Source organism: Bombina bombina, chromosome 8 (assembly GCF_027579735.1).
Source record: "Bombina bombina isolate aBomBom1 chromosome 8, aBomBom1.pri, whole genome shotgun sequence".
Taxonomy (NCBI): domain Eukaryota; kingdom Metazoa; phylum Chordata; class Amphibia; order Anura; family Bombinatoridae; genus Bombina; species Bombina bombina.
In genome coordinates, this window is record NC_069506.1 from 185,427,848 (window position 1) to 185,450,870 (window position 23,023).

General features: G+C 39.9%; 1 protein-coding gene across 1 annotated transcript in view; it reads right to left on the reverse strand.

Moving 5' to 3' along the window:
- Positions 1-787: 787 nt before the first annotated feature.
- LOC128638927 (tubby protein homolog) overlaps positions 788-23,023 on the reverse strand; it is a 73,795-nt gene continuing 51,559 nt past the window's right edge. Inside the window, exons 12-13 of the mRNA XM_053691053.1 lie at positions 22,848-23,019; positions 788-975 (exon numbers count right to left, since the gene is read on the reverse strand). Coding sequence (XP_053547028.1) covers positions 842-975; positions 22,848-23,019 — 306 coding nt within the window. The 3' untranslated portion in view covers positions 788-841. The remainder of the gene's footprint in view (positions 976-22,847; positions 23,020-23,023) is intronic.

Here is a 23,023-nt window from a genome sequence, read left to right on the forward strand (position 1 = left end):
AGAAGAAATTTGAAGACTTCCAAAAAAAATGAAGACTTTGATTTGTTCTATCTTACATTGGTTTTTATAATTTTATTTTTAAAAACAGATTTCTATTGTCTTATTTTTATAGGTTAGTTGCTGGGAGAGCACCCACTACTAATATATACACAGGTACTGGATGTATATGTTGTTTTAGAACTTTCAGATCAATAAGCAGTACAATTTTGGGCCCTGCTTTGTAAAGGGACTTTTGAGGATTAAAACAGTTTAAAAGAAGGTCAACTAAAGGAATAAGGGGAGTGGACGTTTTAATTTGGAGAGAAGGTAAGTCAAATTAGGTCTGTTTTTGCTCAAAAATAGAACCTTAAAAAGTGATATAATTAAATGAAAACATGGAATTTTGTGTTTCTATCTTACCATGAGCATCTAATTGAGACATTCTTTTGTTACCATTGAGCCACTATTTGTAAAACTATGTGTATCAGATGTGTACATCAAACAGTGTTCTCTTGCATGGTATGTTGCTACTAACATTATTATGCTCAGAGGACTCACCCCCCAAAAACGAAGTTTCTGCAGATGCCCATACTTAAATATATTGAGAAACCATACAACAGAGTACTGGTTGGAGAAAAGGCAGTAAGCTCATGGAAAATAAATACTTCAGTCTTTCTGTACGAATAAATTCATGTAGTAATGGTCAAATAAAAACTATACTATATTAGTTTTTTAATAAATATGTTTATTAAAAACAAAGATAACTATAACTTATACAAATAATAACTTCAGTTGGACATGAATTACATGATGCATTTGCTATGTTTCTTTATAAATCAATAATGACTTCATGTATTCATATTTATTCACATGCTAGCTTGCTATCAAAGCTGGACAGACAGACAGAGAAGGCTTGCAGAGCACACAGTGGGTATCGGAAATCCATGGTAAACACATCCTCAGCTACACGTCCAAACTGCATGACAATGTACTCAGCTACAACAAACAGAACAAAATAATTAATCTGCAAACTTGAAACATCTGGAAAAAAATAAAGTGTAATCAATGTAAGTTTTCATGAACATATTTCTAATAAAAGAGAGCAAATTTCCCTTTCTTTGAAACAATTTCATTTGCATGAGATTATTGGCAACAAATGTCTAGATTCATAAACACTTGTAAGTGTATAAAAGCAACATCATTGCTTTACGTGTCTTTCCTGCGTTTCAGTAGGAGTTGTTTCTACCATTAATATAGATAGTTGTGTTAAGTGCCCCAGTACCAGTACATGATATTTTGTACATCAAAAATGAACCGCTAACAAAGAAGAAAAACAATAATTACATTAATAGTTAAATGGGTTATACGAATATTTGTAATTATAAAATATTAACATGTCCGTTTTATTAGGGTAAAAAAGTTTTAGTGGATAGAATGAAAGGTGTCTCGGAAACCTCACAAAGGCATTCTGGGGGTTCTAGAGGCGTGGTCTGGGTTTTTCACCTAAACATCAATATTCGGAACACATAAATACTCTATTGCCCTTGTTAAGTATGTCTAGAGTTCAACTCTTGCTACTTAAAAGCTGACAAGGTCATGTCTCGCTATCTTACAGGTGACAAGGTTGTCTCTTTTTGCGGTCATGTCTCGCTATTTAAAAGCTGAAAAGGTTGTCTCTTCTTGGGGCTGTGTCTTGCTATCTAAAAGCTGACAAGGTTGCCTCTTCTTGCGGTCATGTCTTGCTAATTAAAAGATGACAAAGTTTTCTCTTTTTGCTGTCGTGTCTCGCTATTTAAAAGATAACAAGGTAGTCTCTTATTACAGTCGTGTCTCCCTACTTAAAAGCTAACAAAGTTGTTTCCTCCTACTCTGTTTAGTATTAGATTGGGGAGTATTTTTATTTTGGGGGTCATTTTTCTTTTTTATTTTTGATAATTTGGTTTATTATTTTATGTAATGTTAGACTTTTTTTATTTTTTTTTAATTTAGGTTTTTTATTTTTAAAGTAATGTTAGTTTTTTTTATTTTAATTGTTATTTAAGGATTATTTTAATTTATGTAATGGGGTTAATTTAGGAGGTGTTAGGTTAGGGGGCTTAGTGATTAGTTATTTGTGATTTAGGGGCATGGCGGTTTAGGGGTTAATAGTTTAAATATCTGGAGTGCATTGTGGTGGCATGGCGTATTAGGGGTTAATAGCTTAAATAGCTAGATTGTGTTGTAGAGGCATGGCGGATTAGGGGTTAATAATTTTAATGGCTAGATTCCGTTGTTGGGCATGGAGGATTAGGAGTTAATAGTTTAAATAGATACTTTGCGATATGGGGGTTGACGGATTAGGGGTTAATAGTTTAAAAAGATACTTTGCTATATGGGGGTTGACGGATTAGGGGTTAATGGTTTAAATAGATACTTTGCGATATGGGGGCATGGCGGATTAGGGGTTAATAGTTTTAATAGCTAGTTTGCGTCATGGGGCATGGCGGTTTAGAGGTTAATACATTTATTATAACTTGAAATGTGCGTGGGATGGCGGATAGAGGGTTTTTGACGTGTCGGGTTAGATTTCAATGGGAAAAAGGTCTCAAAAAGCACCTTTTTCCTGATTTACACCTAGTTGAGCTGGGTGTAATTTTTGTTAATGTATCGGCAGCCTCCGACAGTGTATTAACGGCTTGCGTGGGCATTGGAAACCGGGTATTATCTAAAGATTAGCGGCTTCTGATACTTTGTATGGGACACGATAATGTTTTCAGCAGCCGGAGTAATTTTTGCCAAAATTGAGTTGGGAGCAGTCGGTGAACGATATTGCTTCTGACAGCTTATTTAATGTTTTGCAAGTGCACGCAAACCGAAATTACAGCTCAATGGAAATGAGCCCAAAGTTGTCTCTTCTAGTGGTCGTGTCACCCTATCTAAAAGCTGACAAGTTTGTCTCTTCTTGCAGTCATGTTTCGCTATCTAAAGGCTGAAAAGGTTGTTTCATCTTGTAGTCATGTCTCGCTATTTGAAAGATGACAAAGTTGCCTCTTCTTGCAGTCGTGTCTCACTATCTGAAAGATGACAAAGTTGCCTCTTCTTGCAGTCGTGTCTCACTATCTGAAAGATGACAAAGTTACCTCTTCTTGCAGTCGTGTCTCACTATCTGAAAGCTGACAGTTACCTCTTCTTGCAGTCGTGTCTCACTATCTGAAAGCTGACAGTTACCTCTTCTTGCAGTCGTGTCTCACTATCTGAAAGCTGACAGTTACCTCTTCTTGCAGTCGTGTCTCACTATCTGAAAGCTGACAAAGTTACCTATTCTTGCAGTCGTGTCTCACTATCTGAAAGCTGACAGTTACCTCTTCTTGCGGTCTTGTCTCACTATCTGAAAGCTGACAGTTACCTCTTCTTGCAGTCGTGTCTCACTATCTGAAAGCTGACAGTTACCTCTTCTTGCGTTCATGTCTCGCTATCTAAAAGATGAAAAAAGTTGTCTCTTATTGAGGTCAAATATTGCTATTTAAAAGCTGATAAGGTTGTCCCAGTTTTATTTTTCTTTCATTATTCTTTAACTGTGTTTAAGTTTTCTTTTGTGCATATGTTAGGGTGTTCTGTTTTATATAGGGAATTTTTGTTTGAATTGATTTGTTTAGTAATGTTTTGAAGATGTTTTTGTGATGCTGTTATCTGTCACAGAGGAACTTGTTAACGGTTAAGAGTTAGATGTAGCTCCATTGGTTATAACGGAGATTTTCTTGCAAATTGCAGAAGCGACCAGGTCCAGTGCAAAACTTAATGAATTTTGCGATGTTTGAGTTACAATGTTGCGGCAGTTTTTTTTTTCAGAGAGATATCAGTTACATTATTGAATTTTGTTAAATCAAGGCCTATGACTCCTGGTTTTTAATGGTGCCTTCCTGAACTTTGATGCATTGTTTAATATATGTATCATATTGCCTCTATTCCTCCTCTACTTCAATTAATACATTTTAAAGGGCTATTATTCTTAAAGAGACATGATACCAAACGTTGAAGCACTTGAAAGTGATGGAGCAAAGCTGACTAGAAAATATCACCTGAACATCTCTATGTAAAAAAGGAAGATATTTTACCTCAAAATGTCCTCAGTAGCCACATTTTATTGTAAAGGGGCTTTAAGCAGACAATCAGGATCCTAGTCCAAGGATTTGCTAGGTAACGTGCATTTGACATAAAGGTTATTTCCCTCCTCAGTTTAACCCCTTAAGGACCACAGCACTTTTCCATTTTCTGAACGTTTGGGACCAGGGATATTTTTACATTTCTGTTTGTGTTTAGCTGTAATTTTCCTCTTACTCATTTACTGTACCCACACATATTATATACCGTTTTCTCGCCATTAAATTGACTTTCTAAAGATACCATTATTTTCATCATATTTTATAATTTACTATAAAAAACAATTAAAAATATGAGGAAAAAAATTGAAAAAAAAACACACTTTTTTCTAATTTTGACCCCCAAAATCTGTTCCACATCTACAACCACCAAAAAACACACATGCTAAATAGTTTCTAAATTTTGTCCTGAGTTTAGAAATACCCAATGTTTACATGTTCTTTGCTTTTTTTTTTGCAAGTTATAGGGCAATAAGTACAAGTAGCACTTTGCTATTTCCAAATAATTTTTTTCCAAAATTTGCATAAGTTACATTTTAACACTAATATCTGTCAGGAATCCCTGAATAACCCTTTACATGTATATTTTATTTTACTAGACAACCCAAAGTATTGATCTAGGCCTATTTTGGTATATTTCATGCAACCATTTCATCGCCAAATGCCATCAAATAAAAAAAAATTGTTCACTTTTTCACACACTTTAGGTTTCTCACTGAAATTATTGCTGTAAATGCTTCTCTGGGATCCCCTTTGTTCAGAAATAGCAGACATATATGGCTTTGGAATTGCTTTTTGGTAATTAGAAGGCCCCTAAATGCCGCTGCGCACCAAACTTATATTATGCCCAGCAATGACGGGGTTAATTAGGTAGCTTTTAGGGAGCTTGAAGGGTTAATTCTAGCTTTAGTGTAGAGATAAGCCTTCCACCTGACACATCCCACCCCTTGATCCCTCCCTGACTACTCTCAAACAGTTCACTTCCCTCTCCCACCTCTATCTCTTCCCTCCTACCACTATTGTCACTGCCATCTTTAATAATATTAAATGTTAGTGTTTGTTTTTTGTTTTAAATTATATATTTTCTGCAGTGTAGGATCCCCCCTTACCACCCAACCTCCCTGAGCCCCCCCCCAACAGCTTTCTAACCCTCCCCCGCTCACTATTTGCTGCCATTTTGGGTACTGGCAGCTGTCTGCCAGTACCCACTTTTTTAATACATTTGTCCATGTTTTATATATATATATATAGAAAATAGCAGGTTTTCCAGCACTCCAACCTTGGGTGATTTTTAAACACCTGGGTGCAGTCCTTAACAGAACATATAGAACAATTTGAATAGAATGAAGGGCACTCTCAGGATTTTTTTGTATTTGGAAAACAAAGTTATTTATTCTTAGTATCAGCAATTCTTTATAGTCGACGTTTCGGCTTTCACAGAAGCCTTCCTCAAGACAGATAAATTATCTATAGAATAAAAGAAAGAAAGAACATCCATTGTATACAAACACATAATTTTAAATTAACGTGAAAAAATATATACACAGAACACCAATTGTTTTTAAAATGTTTTGTAGTTATTATCTACAACCGCTATAAATATTTATGTTTATTTTTTCTTTTATATCTATATTTATTTTTTATTTTTTATGCATATTTACATTTCTTTGTATCCTCACTATCACTTTTATTTTTATTTTTTCTTTGTTTTCTTTGTTTTGTTTATTTCCAATTTTTTCATTATCAAATCCTCAATTTTTTGTTTTTCTTGTTATATTTCTGTCATTTGTTCGGTATCCTGTTATTGGTGTTGTTTTAGCACTGATATATACACCTTACATCTAGTTTAGTTATGTTTTAGTTTTATTTGTTTGTGTTTTTGGTATCTGTGTTAAAGCCACATTTGGTTTATAATATGAATTATTGTACTGCATACTGCATACCACAAAGCACTGTGCTGCAGATATTCTTTATTTTACAGTTTGTATAACCTGTCTGGTTCATTACTGCTTGGTGTATTCATTATTAGCGGTTTCAAACCAATGCAACATATAACGTGTTAGTTCTTTGCCTATGGCATACGTGTGATATTGGTCTTCTGTGTTTTACATCTTATATTCACTACGCGTTAGGTCTACTCCCCTAGTCTGACATTCACTTGTCTAATGTGTTTTTGGTGGTTGCGTAGCAACTATAATGGCTGATTTTATTGTGTCATAGTTAGTGTATCTTTCCGTCATTATCCGGGGGCAATATGGAATATGTGTTAGCTATTCCACTTGGGCACTCATATCGTTTAAGTTCTGAGTCCCACATGACTTCGTTTCCTATACCATTAAGACATTAGTCCTATGTCCCTAGTACTCACTCTGTGCGCATGCGAGGTGACTGTTCAGTCACTGGTTCTCTGATAGTTAGAAATTATGCCCAGCTGTGTCAGTGACGTATTGATACATACCCTCGTCTGTCAACCAATAGTCTTGGTTTTACGGTGTTTTTAAGTCTCTTGAGTGTTCTAATTCACTACACGTTGTCTACTGATTGGTGAGCATGGCTTTATGCCGACATAAGGTAACTTACCGTTAGATTTAGAGTTCTGCGGCCAAAGGGGTGCGTTAGCTACGCTTGCTTTTTTTCTCCGGCACCTTTTAAATACCGCTGGTATTTAGAGTTCACAGAAGGGCTGCGTTAGGCTCCAAAAAGGGAGCATATAGCATATTTACAGCCACTGCAACTCTCAATACCAGCGGTGCTTACGGACGCAGCCAGCTTCAAAAACGCGCTCGTGCACAATTCCCCCATAGGAAACAATGGGGCCGTTTGAGCTGAAAAAAAACCTAACACCTGCAAAAAAGCAGCGTTCAGCTCCTAACGCAGCCCCATTGTTTCCTATGGAGAAACACTTCCTAAGTCTGCACCTAACACCCTAACATGCACCCCGAGTCTAAACACCCCTAGCCTTACACTTATTAACCCCTAATCTGCCGCCCCCGCTATCGCTGACACCTGCATATTTTTTTAAACCCCTAATCTGCCGCTCCGTACACCGCCGCCACCTACGTTATCCCTATGTACCCCTAATCTGCTGCCCCTAACACCGCCGACCCCTATATTATATTTATTAACCCCTAATCTGCCGCCCCCAACGTCGCCGCCACCTACCTACACTTATTAACCCCTAATCTGCTGACCGGACCTCACTGCTACTATAATAAAGTTATTAACCCCTAATCCGCCTCACTCCTGCCTCAATAACCCTATAATAAATAGTATTAACCCCTAATCTGCCAGCATTCTATTGGCTGTTCCGATCAGCCAATCAGATTCAAGTTCAATCCGATTGGCTGATCCAATCAGCCAATCAGATTGAGCTTGCATTCTATTGGCTGATCGGAACAGCCAATAGAATGCAAGCTCAATCTGATTGGCTGATTCCATCAGCCAATCAGAATTTTCCTACCTTAATTCCGATTGGCTGATAGAATCCTATCAGCCAATCGGAATTCGAGGGACGCCATCTTGGATGACGTCATTTAAAGGAACCGTCATTCGGCGAGTAGGCGTCGGCAGAAGAGGATGGATCCGCGTCGGCTGGAAGAAGATGGCTCCGCTCTGCTCCGGATGGATGAAGATAGAAGATGCCGCTTGGATGAAGATGTCTACCGGTCCGGATGTCCTCTTCTGCCCGGATAGGATGAAGACTTCTGCCCGATGATGGACCTCTTCAGCCGCCGCTTGGATCAAGACTTCAGCCCGATGATGGACCTCTTCAGCCCGATGATGGACCTCTTCAGCCCGATGATGGATCTCTTCAGCCCCCGCTTGGGCTTGGATGAAGACTTCGGAGCCTCTTCTGGACCGATCGGTGATACCCGGCGTGGTGAAGATAAGGTAGGGAGATCTTCAGGGGCTTAGTGTTAGGTTTATTTAAGGGGGGTTTGGGTTAGATTAGGGGTATGTGGGTGGTGGGTTGTAATGTTGGGGGGGTATTGTATGGTTTTTTTTTTACAGGCAAAAGAGCAGAATTCTTTGGGGCATGCCCCGCAAAAGGCCCTTTTAAGGGCTGGTAAGGTAAAAGAGCTTTTCTATTTTTATTTTAGAATAGGGTAGGGCATTTTTTTATTTTGGGGGGCTTTGTTATTTTATTAGGGGGCTTAGAGTAGGTGTAATTAGCTTAAAATTGTTGTAATCTTTTTCTAATGTTTGTAAATTATTTTTTTATTTTTTGTAACTTAGTTCTTTTTTTATTTTTTGTACTTTAGTTAGTTTATTTATTTGTATTTATTTGTAGGTATTTGTATGTAATTAATTTATTGATAGTGTAGTGCTAGGTTTAATTGTAGATAATTGTAGGTATTTTTATTTAATTAATTTATTGATAGTGTAGTGTTAGGTTTAATTGTAACTTAGGTTATTTATTTTACAGGTAATTTTGTAATTATTTTAACTAGGTAGCTATTAAATAGTTATTAACTATTTAATAGCTATTGTACCTGGTTAAAATAAATACAAAGTTGCCAGTAAAATAGATATAAATTCTAAAATAGCTACAATATAATTATTATTTATATTGTAGCTATATTAGGGTTTATTTTACAGGTAAGTATTTAGCTTTAAATAGGAATAATTTATTTAATAAGAGTAAATTTATTTAGTTAGATTTAAATTATATTTAACTTAAGGGGGTGTTAGTGTTAGGGTTAGACTTAGCTTTAGGGGTTAATAAATTGAATAGAGTAGCGGTGAGGTCCGGTCGGCAGATTAGGGGTTAATACTTGAAGTTAGGTGTCGGTGATGTTAGGGAGGGCAGATTAGGGGTTAATACTATTTATTATAGGGTTATTGAGGCGGGAGTGAGGCGGATTAGGGGTTAATAACTTTATTATAGTAGCGGTGAGGTCCGGTCGGCAGATTAGGGGTTAATAAGTGTAGGTAGGTGGCAGCGACATTGGGGGCGGCAGATTAGGGGTTAATAAATATAATATAGGGGTCGGCGGTGTTAGGGGCAGCAGATTAGGGGTACATAGGGATAACGTAGGTGGCGGCGGTGTACGGAGCGGCAGATTATGGGTTAAAAAAATTTATTTGAGTGGCGGCGATGTGGGGGGACCTCGGTTTAGGAATACATAGGTAGTTTATGGGTGTTAGTGTACTTTAGAGCACAGTAGTTAAGAGCTTTATGAACCGGCGTTAGCCCAGAAAGCTCTTAACTCCTGGCTTTTCTCTGCGGGTGGAGTTTTGTTGTTAGATTTCTAACGCTCACTTCAGCCAAGACTCTAAATACCAGCGTTAGAAAGATCCCATTGAAAAGATAGGATACGCAAATGGCGAAGAGGGATCTGCGGTATGGAAAAGTCGTGGCTGGAAAGTGAGCGTTAGACCCTTTTCTGACTGACTCTAAATACCAGCGGTAGCCCAAAACCAGCGTTAGGAGCCCCTAACGCTGGTTTTGACGGCTAACGCCAAACTCTAAATCTAGGCGTGTGTTTGCTATTTTTTCACATGACAATGTTTTCCTGTTTCGCTTCTGGGTGTGTTATTACTGGGGTTGATTTATCCTGTTTGCTTGTTTGCTTTTGTGAGTTTACACGCTACATGTAATTGTTGTTACACTAATGTACAAAACTTGTTTATATTGGTGTGGTATCTGGTTAACATTGCCAGCTGTGCTGTTCACTCATGGTGGCTATTTGTTGGCTCTAACAAATATCCCTCAACATAGCTGCCTGTTCCGATTTGCTAGAAACGGATACATTTAGGTTTATAAATATTTTTGAGATTCACTTGCATAATGTGTTTATGGTGGTTGCTTTGCATCTGTGATGGTTGGTATTAATTGCGTTCATGAGCTATGATTACGGCATGTAGCCGAAACGCGTAAGCTTGTATCAACTGGAGGGCTGTTTGTACCTTTCTGTGATCATTTTATCTGAATAAATGCAGAAATTGAATTGACTAACCTGCGACTCCAGACATCCGTTTTTTTCATTAATTGCGTTTAGGTTAGTGTAATTATTTTCCCCGTCTCTATTTATTGCTAAGTGGCATTAGTTTCATGCCGTGTGAACTGACTGTGTGTGTATGTGATGTCAGGGTTCTGTCATTGGTTCTCGGATAGTTAGCACTTAAGCACAGCTGTGTAAGTTACGTATTGATACATACCCTTGTTTCTTAACCAATAGCCTTGATTCAATGTTGCGTATAAGTCTCATGAGTGGCCCAATTCAGTATACGCTGTTTATGGGTTGGTGAGCATGGCTTTTTGCAGACACAAGGTAATTCTATTTGTATTTTTTCCATATGAGTATTTTTTTCATATTTTGCTACTTGGTGTGTGAAGTTTGGGGTTGATTCATCCTGTTATCTTGTTCGCTTGTTTAAGGTTACGCACTGTATTTAGTATTGTTGCATTAATGACTGTCCCCTGTTTATATCGATGTGGCATTTGGTTCACTTTGTCTGCATTGTTGTTCACCCATGGCAGCTTTTTGTGTGTTGTAATGAGTAGTCCTTTACAACGCTGTTCGCTCTAATTTGCATATCATGGATACTTTTAGATCTATTAGCATTAACATGTGTTACTTTCACCAGTGGCTACAATGTCTGTTCTGTTGTTTTATCACGTAAGCTTTTTGTTACTCTGATACATCAGCTGTTATTTTGCATTGCATAGGCATTTTCTATTATACCTTTGTGTATACATTTTTGTTAATGTTTTTAGCTATGGCTACAATCATTGCCATCATTGTGGGCGAATTTGGTTTTTGTGCTTTTGTCATTTTAGGTGTTGCTTTTCCTATATTAGATTGGGCATATACTAGGAGATATTGTGTTAACCTCTTTTAGGTAAACATGTTTTGTGGGCAGTGCCTCTGTATCCGTATACTTCCAGTTATGGGTTTGTGCCACCTATTTACATACAGCCCTGTTTAAAGCTAAGATGTGTCTTTTCCCTTTTTTCTTTTCGATTTTCGAATTGATAGCCTTGTTCTATGTACACATGCTCTATGCTGACAATTGCATTTTGAAGCCACAGAGTTTGGCTCAAGGGTGGTATCCTCCACACCAATACTCTGTAGAATGAGTTCTACTGGCTGATATGACCTTTCTCTACAAGTGTTATTATCCCTATGGGTACTACCAAATATGTTTTGGTATTTTTTTCTTTTCACTTTAGAGCAGTATTCCTGAGTGTCTGGCTCGGTGTCCTAGGAATTGCAACCATATATATCCTTTTACAATGTTTTTAAATAACATACTACAATTGGTGTTGGGTGTATATACCTAACGCTGGTTTTGGGCTACCGCTGGTATTTAGAGTTTTGTAGGTAAGGGTCTAATGCTCACTTTCCAGCCGCGACTTTTCCATACCGCAGATCCCCCTACGCCAATGCGTAGCCTATCTTTTCAATGGGATCTTTCTAACGCCGGTATTTAGAGTTGTGGCTGAAGTGAGCGTTAGAAATCTAACAACAAAACTCCAGCCGCAGAAAAAAGCCAGGAGTTAAGAGCTTTCTGGGCTAACGCCGGTTCACAAAGCTCTTAACTACTGTGCTCTAAAGTACACTAACACCCATAAACTACCTATGTACCACTAAACCGAGGTCCCCCCACATCGCCGCCACTCTATTAAAAATTTTTAACCCCTAATCTGCCGACCACACACCGCCGCCACCTACGTTATCCCTATGAACCCCTAATCTGCTGCCCCTAACACCGCCGACCCCTATATTATATTTATTAACCCCTAATCTGCCGCCCCCAACATCGCCGCCACCTACCTACACTTATTAACCCCTAATCTGCCGACCGGACCTCACCGCTACTATAATAAATGTATTAACCCCTAATCCGCCTCACTCCCGCCTCAATAACCCTATAATAAATAGTATTAACCCCTAATCTGCCCTCCCTAACATTGCCGACACCTAACTTCAAGTATTAACCCCTAATCTGCCGACCGGACCTCACCGCTACTCTAATACATTTATTAACCCCTAAAGCTAAGTCTAACTTTAACCCTAACACCCCCCTAAATTAAATATAATTTAAATCTAACAAAATAAATTAACTCTTATTAAATAAATTATTCCTATTTAAAGCTAAATACTTACCTGTAAAATAAATCCTAATATAGCTACAATATAAATTATAATTATATTGTAGCTATTTTAGGATTAATATTTATTTTACAGGCAACTTTGTAATTATTTTAACCAGGTACAATAGCTATTAAATAGTTAATAACTATTTAATAGTTACCTAGTTAAAATAATTACAAAATTACCTGTAAAATAAATCCTACCCCTAAACCGAGGTCCCCCCACATCGCCGCCACTCTATTAAAAAATTTTAACCCCTAATCTGCCGACCACACACCGCCGCCACCTACGTTATCCCTATGAACCCCTAATCTGCTGCCCCTAACACCGCCGACCCCTATATTATATTTATTAACCCCTAATCTGCCGCCCCCAACGTCGCCTCCACCTACCTACAATTATTAACCCCTAATCTACCCACCGGACCTCACCGCTACTATAATAAATGTATTAACCCCTAATCCGCCTCACTCCCGCCTTAATAACCCTATAATAAATAGTATTAACCCCTAATCTGCCCTTCCTAACATCGCCGACACCTAACTTCAAACATTAACCCCTAATCTGCCGACCGGACCTCACCGCTACTCTAATACATTTATTAACCCCTAAAGTTAAGTCTAACTCTAACACTAACACCCCCCTAAGTTAAATATAATTTAAATCTAATGAAATAAATTAACTCTTATTAAATAAATTATTCCTATTTAAAGCTAAATACTTACCTGTAAAATAAACCCTAATATAGCTACAATATAAATTATATTGTAGCTATTTTAGGATTAATATTTATTTTACAGGCAACTTTGTATTTATTTTAACCAGGTACAATAGCTATTAAATAGTTAATAACTATTTAATAGCTACCTAGTTAAAATAATTACAAAATTACCTGTAAAATAAATCCTAACCTAAGTTACAATTAAACCTAACACTACACTATCAATAAATTAATTAAATAAAATACCTACAATTACCTACAATTAAACCTAACACTACTCTATCAATAAATTAATTAAATACAATACATACAAATAAATACAATTAAATAAACTAACTAAAGTACAAAAAAAAATATTTACAAACATTAGAAAAATATTACAACAATTTTAAACTAATTACACCTACTCTAAGCCCCCTAATAAAATAACAAAGCCCCCCAAAATAAAAAAATGCCCTACCCTATTCTAAATTACAAAAGTTCAAAGCTCTTTTACCTTACCAGCCCTTAAAAGGGCCTTTTGTGGGGCATGCCCCAAAGAAAACTGCTCTTTTGCCTGTAAAAGAAAAATACAACCCCCCCAACATTAAAACCCACCACCCACATACCCCTAATCTAACCCAAACCCCCCTTAAAAAAACCTAACACTACCCCCCTGAAGATCATCCTACCTTGAGTCGTCTTCACTCAGCCGAGCCACCGATGGAACTGAAGAGGAGATCCGGAGCGGCAGAAGTGATCCTCCAAGCGGCGCTGAAGAAGTCTTCCATCCGGGTGATGTCATCTTCCAAGCGGGGTCTTCAATCTTCTTTCCTCCGGATCCATGTTCATCCCGCCGACGCGGAACATCCATCTTCACCGACGACTTCCCGACGAATGACGGTTCCTTTAAGGGACGTCATCCAAGATGGCGTCCCTCGAATTACGATTGGCTGATAGGATTCTATCAGCCAATCGGAATTAAGGTAGGAAAATTCTGATTGGCTGATGGAATCAGCCAATCAGATTCAAGTTCAATCCGATTGGCTGATCCAATCAGCCAATCAGATTGAGCTCGCATTCTATTGGCTGATCGTAACAGCCAATAGAATGCGAGCTCAATCTGATTGGCTGTCTTAAAGGAACCGTCATTCGTCGGGAAGTCGTCGGTGAAGATGGATGTTCTGCGTCGGCGGGATGAACATGGATCTGGAAGACAGAAGATTGAAGATGCCGCTTGATAGAAGACTTCAGCCGGATCATGGACCTCTTCAGCTCCCGCTTGGATGAAGACTTCAGCCGGATCATGGACCTCTTCAGCTCCCGCTTGGATGAAAACTTCAGCCGGATCATGGACCTCTTCAGCTCCCGCTTGGATGAAGACTTCAGCCGGATCATGGACCTCTTCAGCCCCCTGCTTGGGCTTGGATGAAGACGTCGGAGCTAGGACGAATCGGTGAACCCGGTGTGGTGAAGACAAGGTAGGGAGATCTTCAGGGGCTTAGTGTTAGGTTTATTTAAGGGGGGTTTGGGTTAGATTAGGGGTATGTGGGTGGTGGGTTGTAATGTTGAGGGGGGTATTGTATGTTTTTTTTTTACAGGCAAAAGAGCTGAATTCTTTGGGGCATGCCCCGTAAAAGGCCCTTTTAAGGGCTGGTAAGGTAAAAGAGCTTTTCTATTTTAATTTTAGAATAGGGTAGGGAATTTTTTTATTTTGGGGGGCTTTGTTATTTTACTAGGGGGCTTAGAGTAGGTGTAATTAGTTTAAAATTGTTGTAATATTTTTCTAATGTTTGTAAATATTTTTTTATTTTTTGTAACTTAGTTCTTTTTTATTTTTTGTACTTTAGTTAGTTTATTTAATTGTATTTATTTGTAGGTATTGTATTTAATTAATTTATTGATAGTGTAGTGTTACGTTTAATTGTATTTATTTGTAGGTATTTGTATGTAATTAATTTATTGATAGTGTAGTGTTAGGTTTAATTGTAACTTAGGTTAGGATTTATTTTACAGGTAATTTTGTAATTATTTTAACTAGGTAGCTATTAAATAGTTCTTAACTATTTAATAGCTATTGTACCTGGTTAAAATAATTACAAAGTTGCCTGTAAAATAATATTAATCCTAAAATAGCTACAATATAATTATAATTTATATTGTAGCTATATTAGGATTTATTTTACAGGTAAGTATTTAGCTTTAAATAGGAATAATTTATTTAATAAGAGTTAATTTATTTTGTTAGATTTAAATTATATTTAACTTAGGGGGGTGTTAGGGTTAAAGTTAGACTTAGCTTTAGGGGTTAATAAATGTATTAGAGTAGCGGTGAGGTCCGGTCGGCAGATTAGGGGTTAATACTTGAAGTTAGGTGTCGGCGATGTTAGGGAGGGCAGATTAGGGGTTAATACTATTTATTAAAGGGTTATTGAGGCGGGAGTGAGGCGGATTAGGGGTTAATACATTTATTATAGTAGCGGTGAGGTCCGGTCGGCAGATTAGGGGTTAATAAGTGTAGGTAGGTGGAGGCGACGTTTGGGGCGGCAGATTAGGGGTTAATAAATATAATATAGGGGTCGGCGGTGTTAGGGGCAGCAGATTAGGGGTTCATAGGGATAACGTAGGTTGCGGCGGTGTACGGAGCGGCAGATTAGGGGTTAAAAAAAAAATGCAGGTGTCAGCGATAGCGGGGGCGGCAGATTAGGGGTTAATAAGTATAAGGTTAGGGGTGTTTAGACTCGGGGTACATGTTAGGGTGTTAGGTGCAGACTTAGGAAGTGTTTCCCCATAGGAAACAATGGGGCTGCGTTAGGAGCTGAACGCTGCTTTTTTGCAGGTGTTTGTTTTTTTTTTTAGCTCAAACTGCCCCATTGTTTTCTATGGGGGAATCGTGCACGAGCACGTTTTTGAAGCTGGCCGCGTCCGTAAGCACCGCTGGTATTGAGAGTTGCATTGGCGGTAAATATGCTATACGCTCCCTTTTTGGAGCCTAGCGCAACCCTTCTGTGAACTCTAAATACCAGCGGTATTTAAAAGGTGCGGGCGAAAAAAAGCCAGCGTTAGATACGCGGGTCGTTACCGACAAAACTCTAAATCTAGCCGTATGTTTGTATACAATGGATTTTCTTTCTTTCTTTTATTCTATAGATATTATCTGTCTTGAGGAAGGCTTCTGTGAAAGCCGAAACGTCGACTATGAAGAATTGCTGATACTAAGAATAAAAAACTTTGTTTTGCAAATACAAAAAAAATCCTAAGAGTGCCCTTCATTCTATTCAAATTGTTCCATATATATATACATAAAGATTTTTCTGTAGTGTAGCTGCTCCCACCCTCAATTCTCTACCCCCTCCCAGACCCAGATCCCTTTTTCAAAATAATTTACCCCCTCTTCCACCACATCTTACTCGTATTAGTTAAATGCTCATATGAGCACCCGCACCCCCCGCGTGCTCCCGCACGCACAGGCGAGTGAATTCACACTGCCTGCCAGAAGTTCCCCATCGATGGCCGCCCACCTGCCTCCCTGCAATTGCTCCCACCCACCAACGGTCGCGGCCATTGATGGCCGATGCAGAGAGGGCCACACAGTGGCTCTCTCTGCATCGAATGGCTAAAAATGTTATTGCAGGATGCCTCAATATCGAGGCATCACTGCAATAACATGAAAGGGTCTGGAAGTGATCAGGATCACTTCCACCACTTGAAAACATCAACAACGTACAGGGTACGTCCTTGGTCGTTAACCTTTTTTGTAGGATGTACCCTGTACGTCTTGGCCCTTAAGGGGTTAAGAAACTTTACTATGAAATCTCATAAGATTTCAGTCAAATCTCATGAGATCACAGTAAAGTAAAGCATGACCACAGCACTGATGAAGCTGATTGTTTTTTTTCCCAACATGCTTATTTATATTAGGTACACATAAAAAACAAAATTTATGCTTACCTGATAAATGTATTTCTCTTGTGGTGTATCCAGTCCACGGATTAATCCATTACTTGTGGGATATTCTCCTTCCCAACAGGAAGTTGCAAGAGGACACCCACAGTAGAGCTGTCTATATAGCTCCTCCCCTAACTGCCACCCCCAGTCATTTGACTGAAGACAAGCAAGAAAAAAGGAGAAACTATAGGGTGCAGTGGTGACTGTAGTTTAAAAATAAAAAACACCTGCCTTAAAATGACAGGGCGGGCCGTGGACTGGATACACCACAAGAGAAATAAATTTATCAGGTAAGCATAAATTTTGTTTTCTCTTGTAAAGGTGTATCCAGTCCACGGGTTCATCCATTACTTGTGGGATACCAATACCAAAGCTAAAGTACACGGATGAAGGGAGGGACAAGGCAGGTACTTAAACGGAAGGGACCACTGCCTGTAGAACCTTTCTCCCAAAAATAGCCTCAGAAGAAGCAAAAGTATCAAATTTGTAAAATTTTGAAAAGGTATGAAGCAAAGACCAAGTCGCCGCTTTGCAAATCTGTTCAACAGAAGCCTCATTTTTAAAGGCCCAAGTGGAAGCCATGGACATGGATGAAGGGAGGGACAAGGCAGGAACTGAAACGGTAGGCACCACTGCCTGTAAGACCTTTCTCCCAAAAATAGCCTCCGAGGAAGCAAAAGTATCGAATTTGTAGAATTTAGAAAAGGTATGAAGCGAAAACCAAGTCGCCGCCTTACAAATCTGTTCAACAGAGGCCTCATGTTTAAAAGCCCATGTGGAAGCTACTGCTCTAGTAGAAGGAGCTGTAATTCTTTCAGGAGGCTGCTGGCCAGCAGTCTCATAAGCTAAGCGGATTAAGCTTCTTAGCCAAAAAGAAAGAGAAGGCGCCGAAGCCTTTTGGCCTCTCCTCTGTCTAGAGTAGACAACAAACAAAGCAGATGTTTGACGAAAATCTTTCGTAGCTTGTAAATAAAACTTTAAAGCACGAACCACATCAAGATTGTGTAATAGACGTTCCTTCTTTGAAGAAGGATTAGGACATAATGAAGGAACAACAATCTCCTGATTGATATTCTTATTAGATACCACCTTAGGAAGAAACCCAGGTTTGGTACGTAAAACTACCTTATCTGCATGGAAAATCAGATAAGGGGATCACACTGTAAAACAGATAACTCCGAAACTCTTCGAGCTGAGGAGATAGCTACTAAAAACAGAACTTTCCAAGATAAAAGTTTAATATCTATGGAATGCAAAGGTTCAAACGGAACCCCTTGAAGAACTTTAAGAACTAAATTTAAACTCCATGGTGGAGCGACAGGTTTAAACACAGGCTTGATTCTAACCAAAGCCTGACAAAATGCCTGAACGTCTGGAACCACAGCCAGACGTTTGTGCAAAAGAATAGACTGAGCAGAAATCTGTCCCTTTAAGGAACTAGCTGACAATCCCTTCTCCAATCCTTCTTGGAGAAAGGTCAGGATTCCTAGGATATTATCCTTACTCCATGAGTAACCCTTGGATTCACACCAATGAAGATATTTACACCATATCTCATGATAGATTTTCCTGGTGACAGGCTTTCGAGCCTGAATTAAGGTATCAATGACCGACTCGGAAAAACCACGCTTTTGATAAAATCAAGCGATCAATCTCCAAGCAGTCAGACGCAGAGAAATTAGATTTGGATGTTTGAAGGGACTTTGAAGTAGAAGATCCTGCCTCAGCGGCAGAGTCCATGGTGGAAAGGATGACATGTCCACCAGATCTGCATACCAAGTCCTGCGTGGCTCTCTCCTGCTTGATCTTGGAAATCAGACGAGGGAGCAGAGGAAATGGTGGAAACACATAAGCCAGGCTGAAGGACCAGGGCGCTGCTAGAGCATCTATCAGCGTTGCCTGGGGATCCCTTAACCTGGACCCGTAACAAGGAAGCTTGGCGTTCTGACGAGACGCCATGAGATCCAGTTCTGGTTTGCCCCATAGTTGAATCAGCTGGGCAAATACCTCCGGATGGAGCTCCCACTCCCCCAGATGAAAAGTCTGCCGACTTAGAAAATCCGCCTCCCAGTTCTCTACTCCTGGGATATGGATAGCTGAGAGATGGCAAGAGTGAACCTCTGCCCATAGAATTATCTTTGAAACCTCCAACATTGCCAGGGGGCTCCTTGTTCCCCCCTGATGATTGATATAGGCTACAGTCGTGATGTTGTCCGACTGAAATCTGATGAACCTGACCGCAGCTAGCTGAGGCCAAGCCTGAAGAGCATTGAATATCGCTCTTAGTTCCAGAATGTTTATCAGAAGGAGGGCTTCCTCCTGAGTCCACGAACCCTGAGCCTTCAGGGAGTTCCAGACTGCGCCCCAGCCCAGTAGGCTGGCATCTGTCGTCACTATAGTCCATTCTGGCCTGCAGAAACTCATTCCCCTGGACAGATGGACCCGAGATAGCCACCAGAGAAGAGAATCCCTGGTCTCTTGATCCAGATTTATCTGAGGAGACAAATCTGTGTAGTCCCCATTCCACTGATTGAGCATGCAAAGTTGCAGTGGTCTGAGATGTAGGCGGGCAAACGGAACTATGTCCATTGCCGCTACCATTAGGCCAATTACTTCCATACACTGAGCCACTGACGGCCGAGAAGTGGAATGAAGAGCACGGCAGGAAGTTAGAAGTTTTGACAACCTGACCTCTGTCAGAAAAATTTTCATTTCTACTGAATCTATCAGAGTTCCTAGGAAGGAAACTCTTGTGAGAGGGGAGAGAGAACTCTTTTCTTCGTTCACCTTCCACCCGTGAGACCTCAGGAATGCCAGAACAATGTCCGTATGGGACTTGGCGATTTGAAAAGTCGACGCCTGTATCAGAATGTTGTCTAGGTAAGGAGCCACCGCTATGCCTCGTGGCCTTAGAACTGCCAGTAGGGACCCTAGAACCTTCATAAAGATTCTTGGTGCTGTGGCTAACCCAAAGGGAAGAGCCACAAACTGGTAATGCCTGTCTAGGAAGGTGAACCTGAGGAACTGATGATGATCTCTGTGTATTGGAATGTGGAGATAAGCATCCTTTAAGTCCACGGTAGTCATATATTGACCCTCCTGGATGAAGCCCTGCCCCTGTTCCTCCCTTGGAACTGGGGGGATCACTCCCATAACCAGTAGGTCTTGAACGCAACGTAAGAATGCCTCTCTCTTTATCTGGTTTGCAGATAATTGTTAGAGATGAAATCTCCCCTTTGGAGATGAAGCTTTGAAGTCCAGAAGATATCCCTGGGAAACAATCTCCAGAGCCCAGGGATTCTTAACATCTCTTGCCCAAGCCTGGGCGAAGAGAGAAAGTCTGCCCCCAACTAGATCCGGTCCCGGATTGGGGGCTACTCCTTCATGATGTCTTAGAGGCAGCAGCAGGTTTTTTGGCCTGCTTCCCCTTGTTCCAAGCCTGGTTAGGTCTCCAGACTGGTTTGGACTGGGCAAAATTTCCCTCTTGTTTTGCATTAGAGGAAGTTGAAGCTGCGCCACTCTTGAAGTTTCGAAAGGAATGAAAATTAGTCTGTTTGGTCCTTAATTTGTTGGACTTATCCTGAGGAAGGGCGTGACCTTTTCCTCCAGTAATATCAGAAATGATCTCCTTCAGTCCAGGCCCGAATAGGGGATGTTGAGAAGCTTAGACTTTGAAGTAAATTTAAGCCATAGCGCCCTACGCGCCTGAATGGCAATACCTGAATTCTTAGCCGTTAGCTTGGTTAAATGAAAAATGGCGTCAGAAATAAAGGAATTAGCTTACTTAAGAGCTTTAATCCTGTCTAGAATATCATCTAACGGGGTCTCCACCTGTAGAGCCTCCTCAAGAGACTCGAACCAGAAAGCCGCTGCAGCAGTCACTGGGGCAATGCATGCAAGAGGCTGGAGAATAAAACCTTGTTGTATAAAGATTTTCTTAAGGAAGCCCTCTAATTTTTTATCCATTGGATCTAGGAAAGCCCAACTGTCCTCGACGGGGATAGTTGTACGCTTAGCTAGGGTAGAGACTGCTCCCTCCACCTTAGGGACCGTCTGCCACGAGTCCCGTGTTGCGGCATCTATGGGAAAGATCTTTTTAAAAGCAGGAGGGGGAGAGAACGGTACACCTGATCTATCCCATTCCTTAGTAATAATTTCTGAAAACCTCTTAGGGACTGGAAAAACGTCAGTGTAAACCGGCACTGCAAAGTATTTGTCCATTTTACACAATTTCTCTGGGACTACAATGGGGTCACAGTCATCCAGAGTCGCTAAAACCTCCCTGAGCAACAAGCGGAGGTGTTCAAGCTTCCCTGAATCAGAAATGTCACCCACAGATAGAAGCTCTCCTGCTTCAGCTTCTGCATATTGTGAGGGTATATTGGACATAGATACTAAAGCGTTAGAAAACTCTGTATTTGTTCTAGCCCCAGAGCTGTCTCGCTTTCCTTGTAACCCTGGCAGTTTGGACAATACCTCTGTGAGAGTATTAGTCATAAGCGCCGCCATGTCTTGTAAGGTAAACTCATTGGACGCGCCAGATGTACTTGGCGTCACTTGAGCGGGAGATATAGGTTCTGACACATGGGGAGAGCTAGGTGGTTTAACCTCCCTTTTGTCAGTCTGAGAAACCTCTGGTGATAAATCTTTAAATGCCATAATATGGTCTTTATAACTTATAGAAATATTAGTACATTTGGTACACATTCTAAGAGGGGGTTCCACAATGGCTTCTAAACATAATGAACAAGGAGTTTCCTCTATGTCAGACATGTTTAACAGACTAGTAATGAGACCAGCAAGCTTGGAAAACACTTTAATAAATGTGAAACAGCAATTAAACAAAAACGGTACTGTGCCTTTAAGAGAAAAAAACTACCACATAAACTGCAAAACAGTGTTAAAAAGTAGTAAACTCTACGAAATTTTTACAGTGTGTATAAGGGACTAAAGCAGCATTGCACCCACTTGCAAATGGATGATTAACCCCTTAGGCCCCAAACCGGATTTGAAAAACGTTAAAACCGTTAATAAACAGTCAAACACACTGCCACAGCTCTGCTGTGGCTCCTACCTGCCCTTAAACACGATTTTTGCAGGGAAAAAACCCTCTATAGTGGTCCTAGATGCCAGAGGACTCCTTTAGGGAAGCTGGATGTCTCAGTCTGAATATCAACTGCGCATTTAGAGCGCGAAAATAGGCCCCTCTCACCATGCACTCGATGTCAGAGGGCCTTAAAAAAGTACTCCTAGGAGTAATCTGACTAGCCATGTGGAAAACTAGGCCCCAAATAAAGATTTATCACCCTCAGAGAAAAAACGTTTTTTCTATAAACCATGCAAACGTTTTGACACTAAGTAATATGAGTATTAACATGAATATTACCCTTTTTTGTAAGCATGATCCTAGTGGTTGTTAAAGCCCTGCATCAGGCTTACCTCAAATATACAAGGCTCTGTCAGCATTTTCTAGACCTTATCATCTCTCTAGAAATAAATATACTGAACATACCTCAAAGCAGGTAATCTGCAAACCGTCCCCCCAACTGAAGTTTTCTTTCCATACTCTTCAGTTATGTGTGAGAACAGCAATGAACCTTAGTTACAAACCGCTAAGATCATCAACCTCCAGGCAGATTCTTCTTCCAATTTCTGCCTGAGAGTAAAACAGTACAACGCCGGTACCGTTTAAAAATAACAAACTCTTGATTGAAGGTAAAAACTACACTAAGTCACCACATCTCTCTTACACTTCCTATCTTGTTGAGAGTTGCAAGAGAATGACTGGGGGTGGCAGTTAGGGGAGGAGCTATATAGACAGCTCTGCTGTGGGTGTCCTCTTGCAACTTCCTGTTGGGAAGGAGAATATCCCACAAGTAATGGATGAACCCGTGGACTGGATACACCTTTACAAGAGAAATGACTTATTACTGTTTGTAGTTACTATTGTTCATTATTCTAGCTTAAGCAGAAACTCACGGTCATCAGCATATATGATCTGAAAGTTCTTGACAGATGCCTGTGTTACGCGTCCATGAAAGTTCAGCACAAATGACTGTGTCTCATCATTCCATGACGGAGCTTTGTTATGCAGCACAATTATGTTCTCCATGTTACCGTTCTGATACCGAGCCAGCAAAGTTTCATGTTCCTTC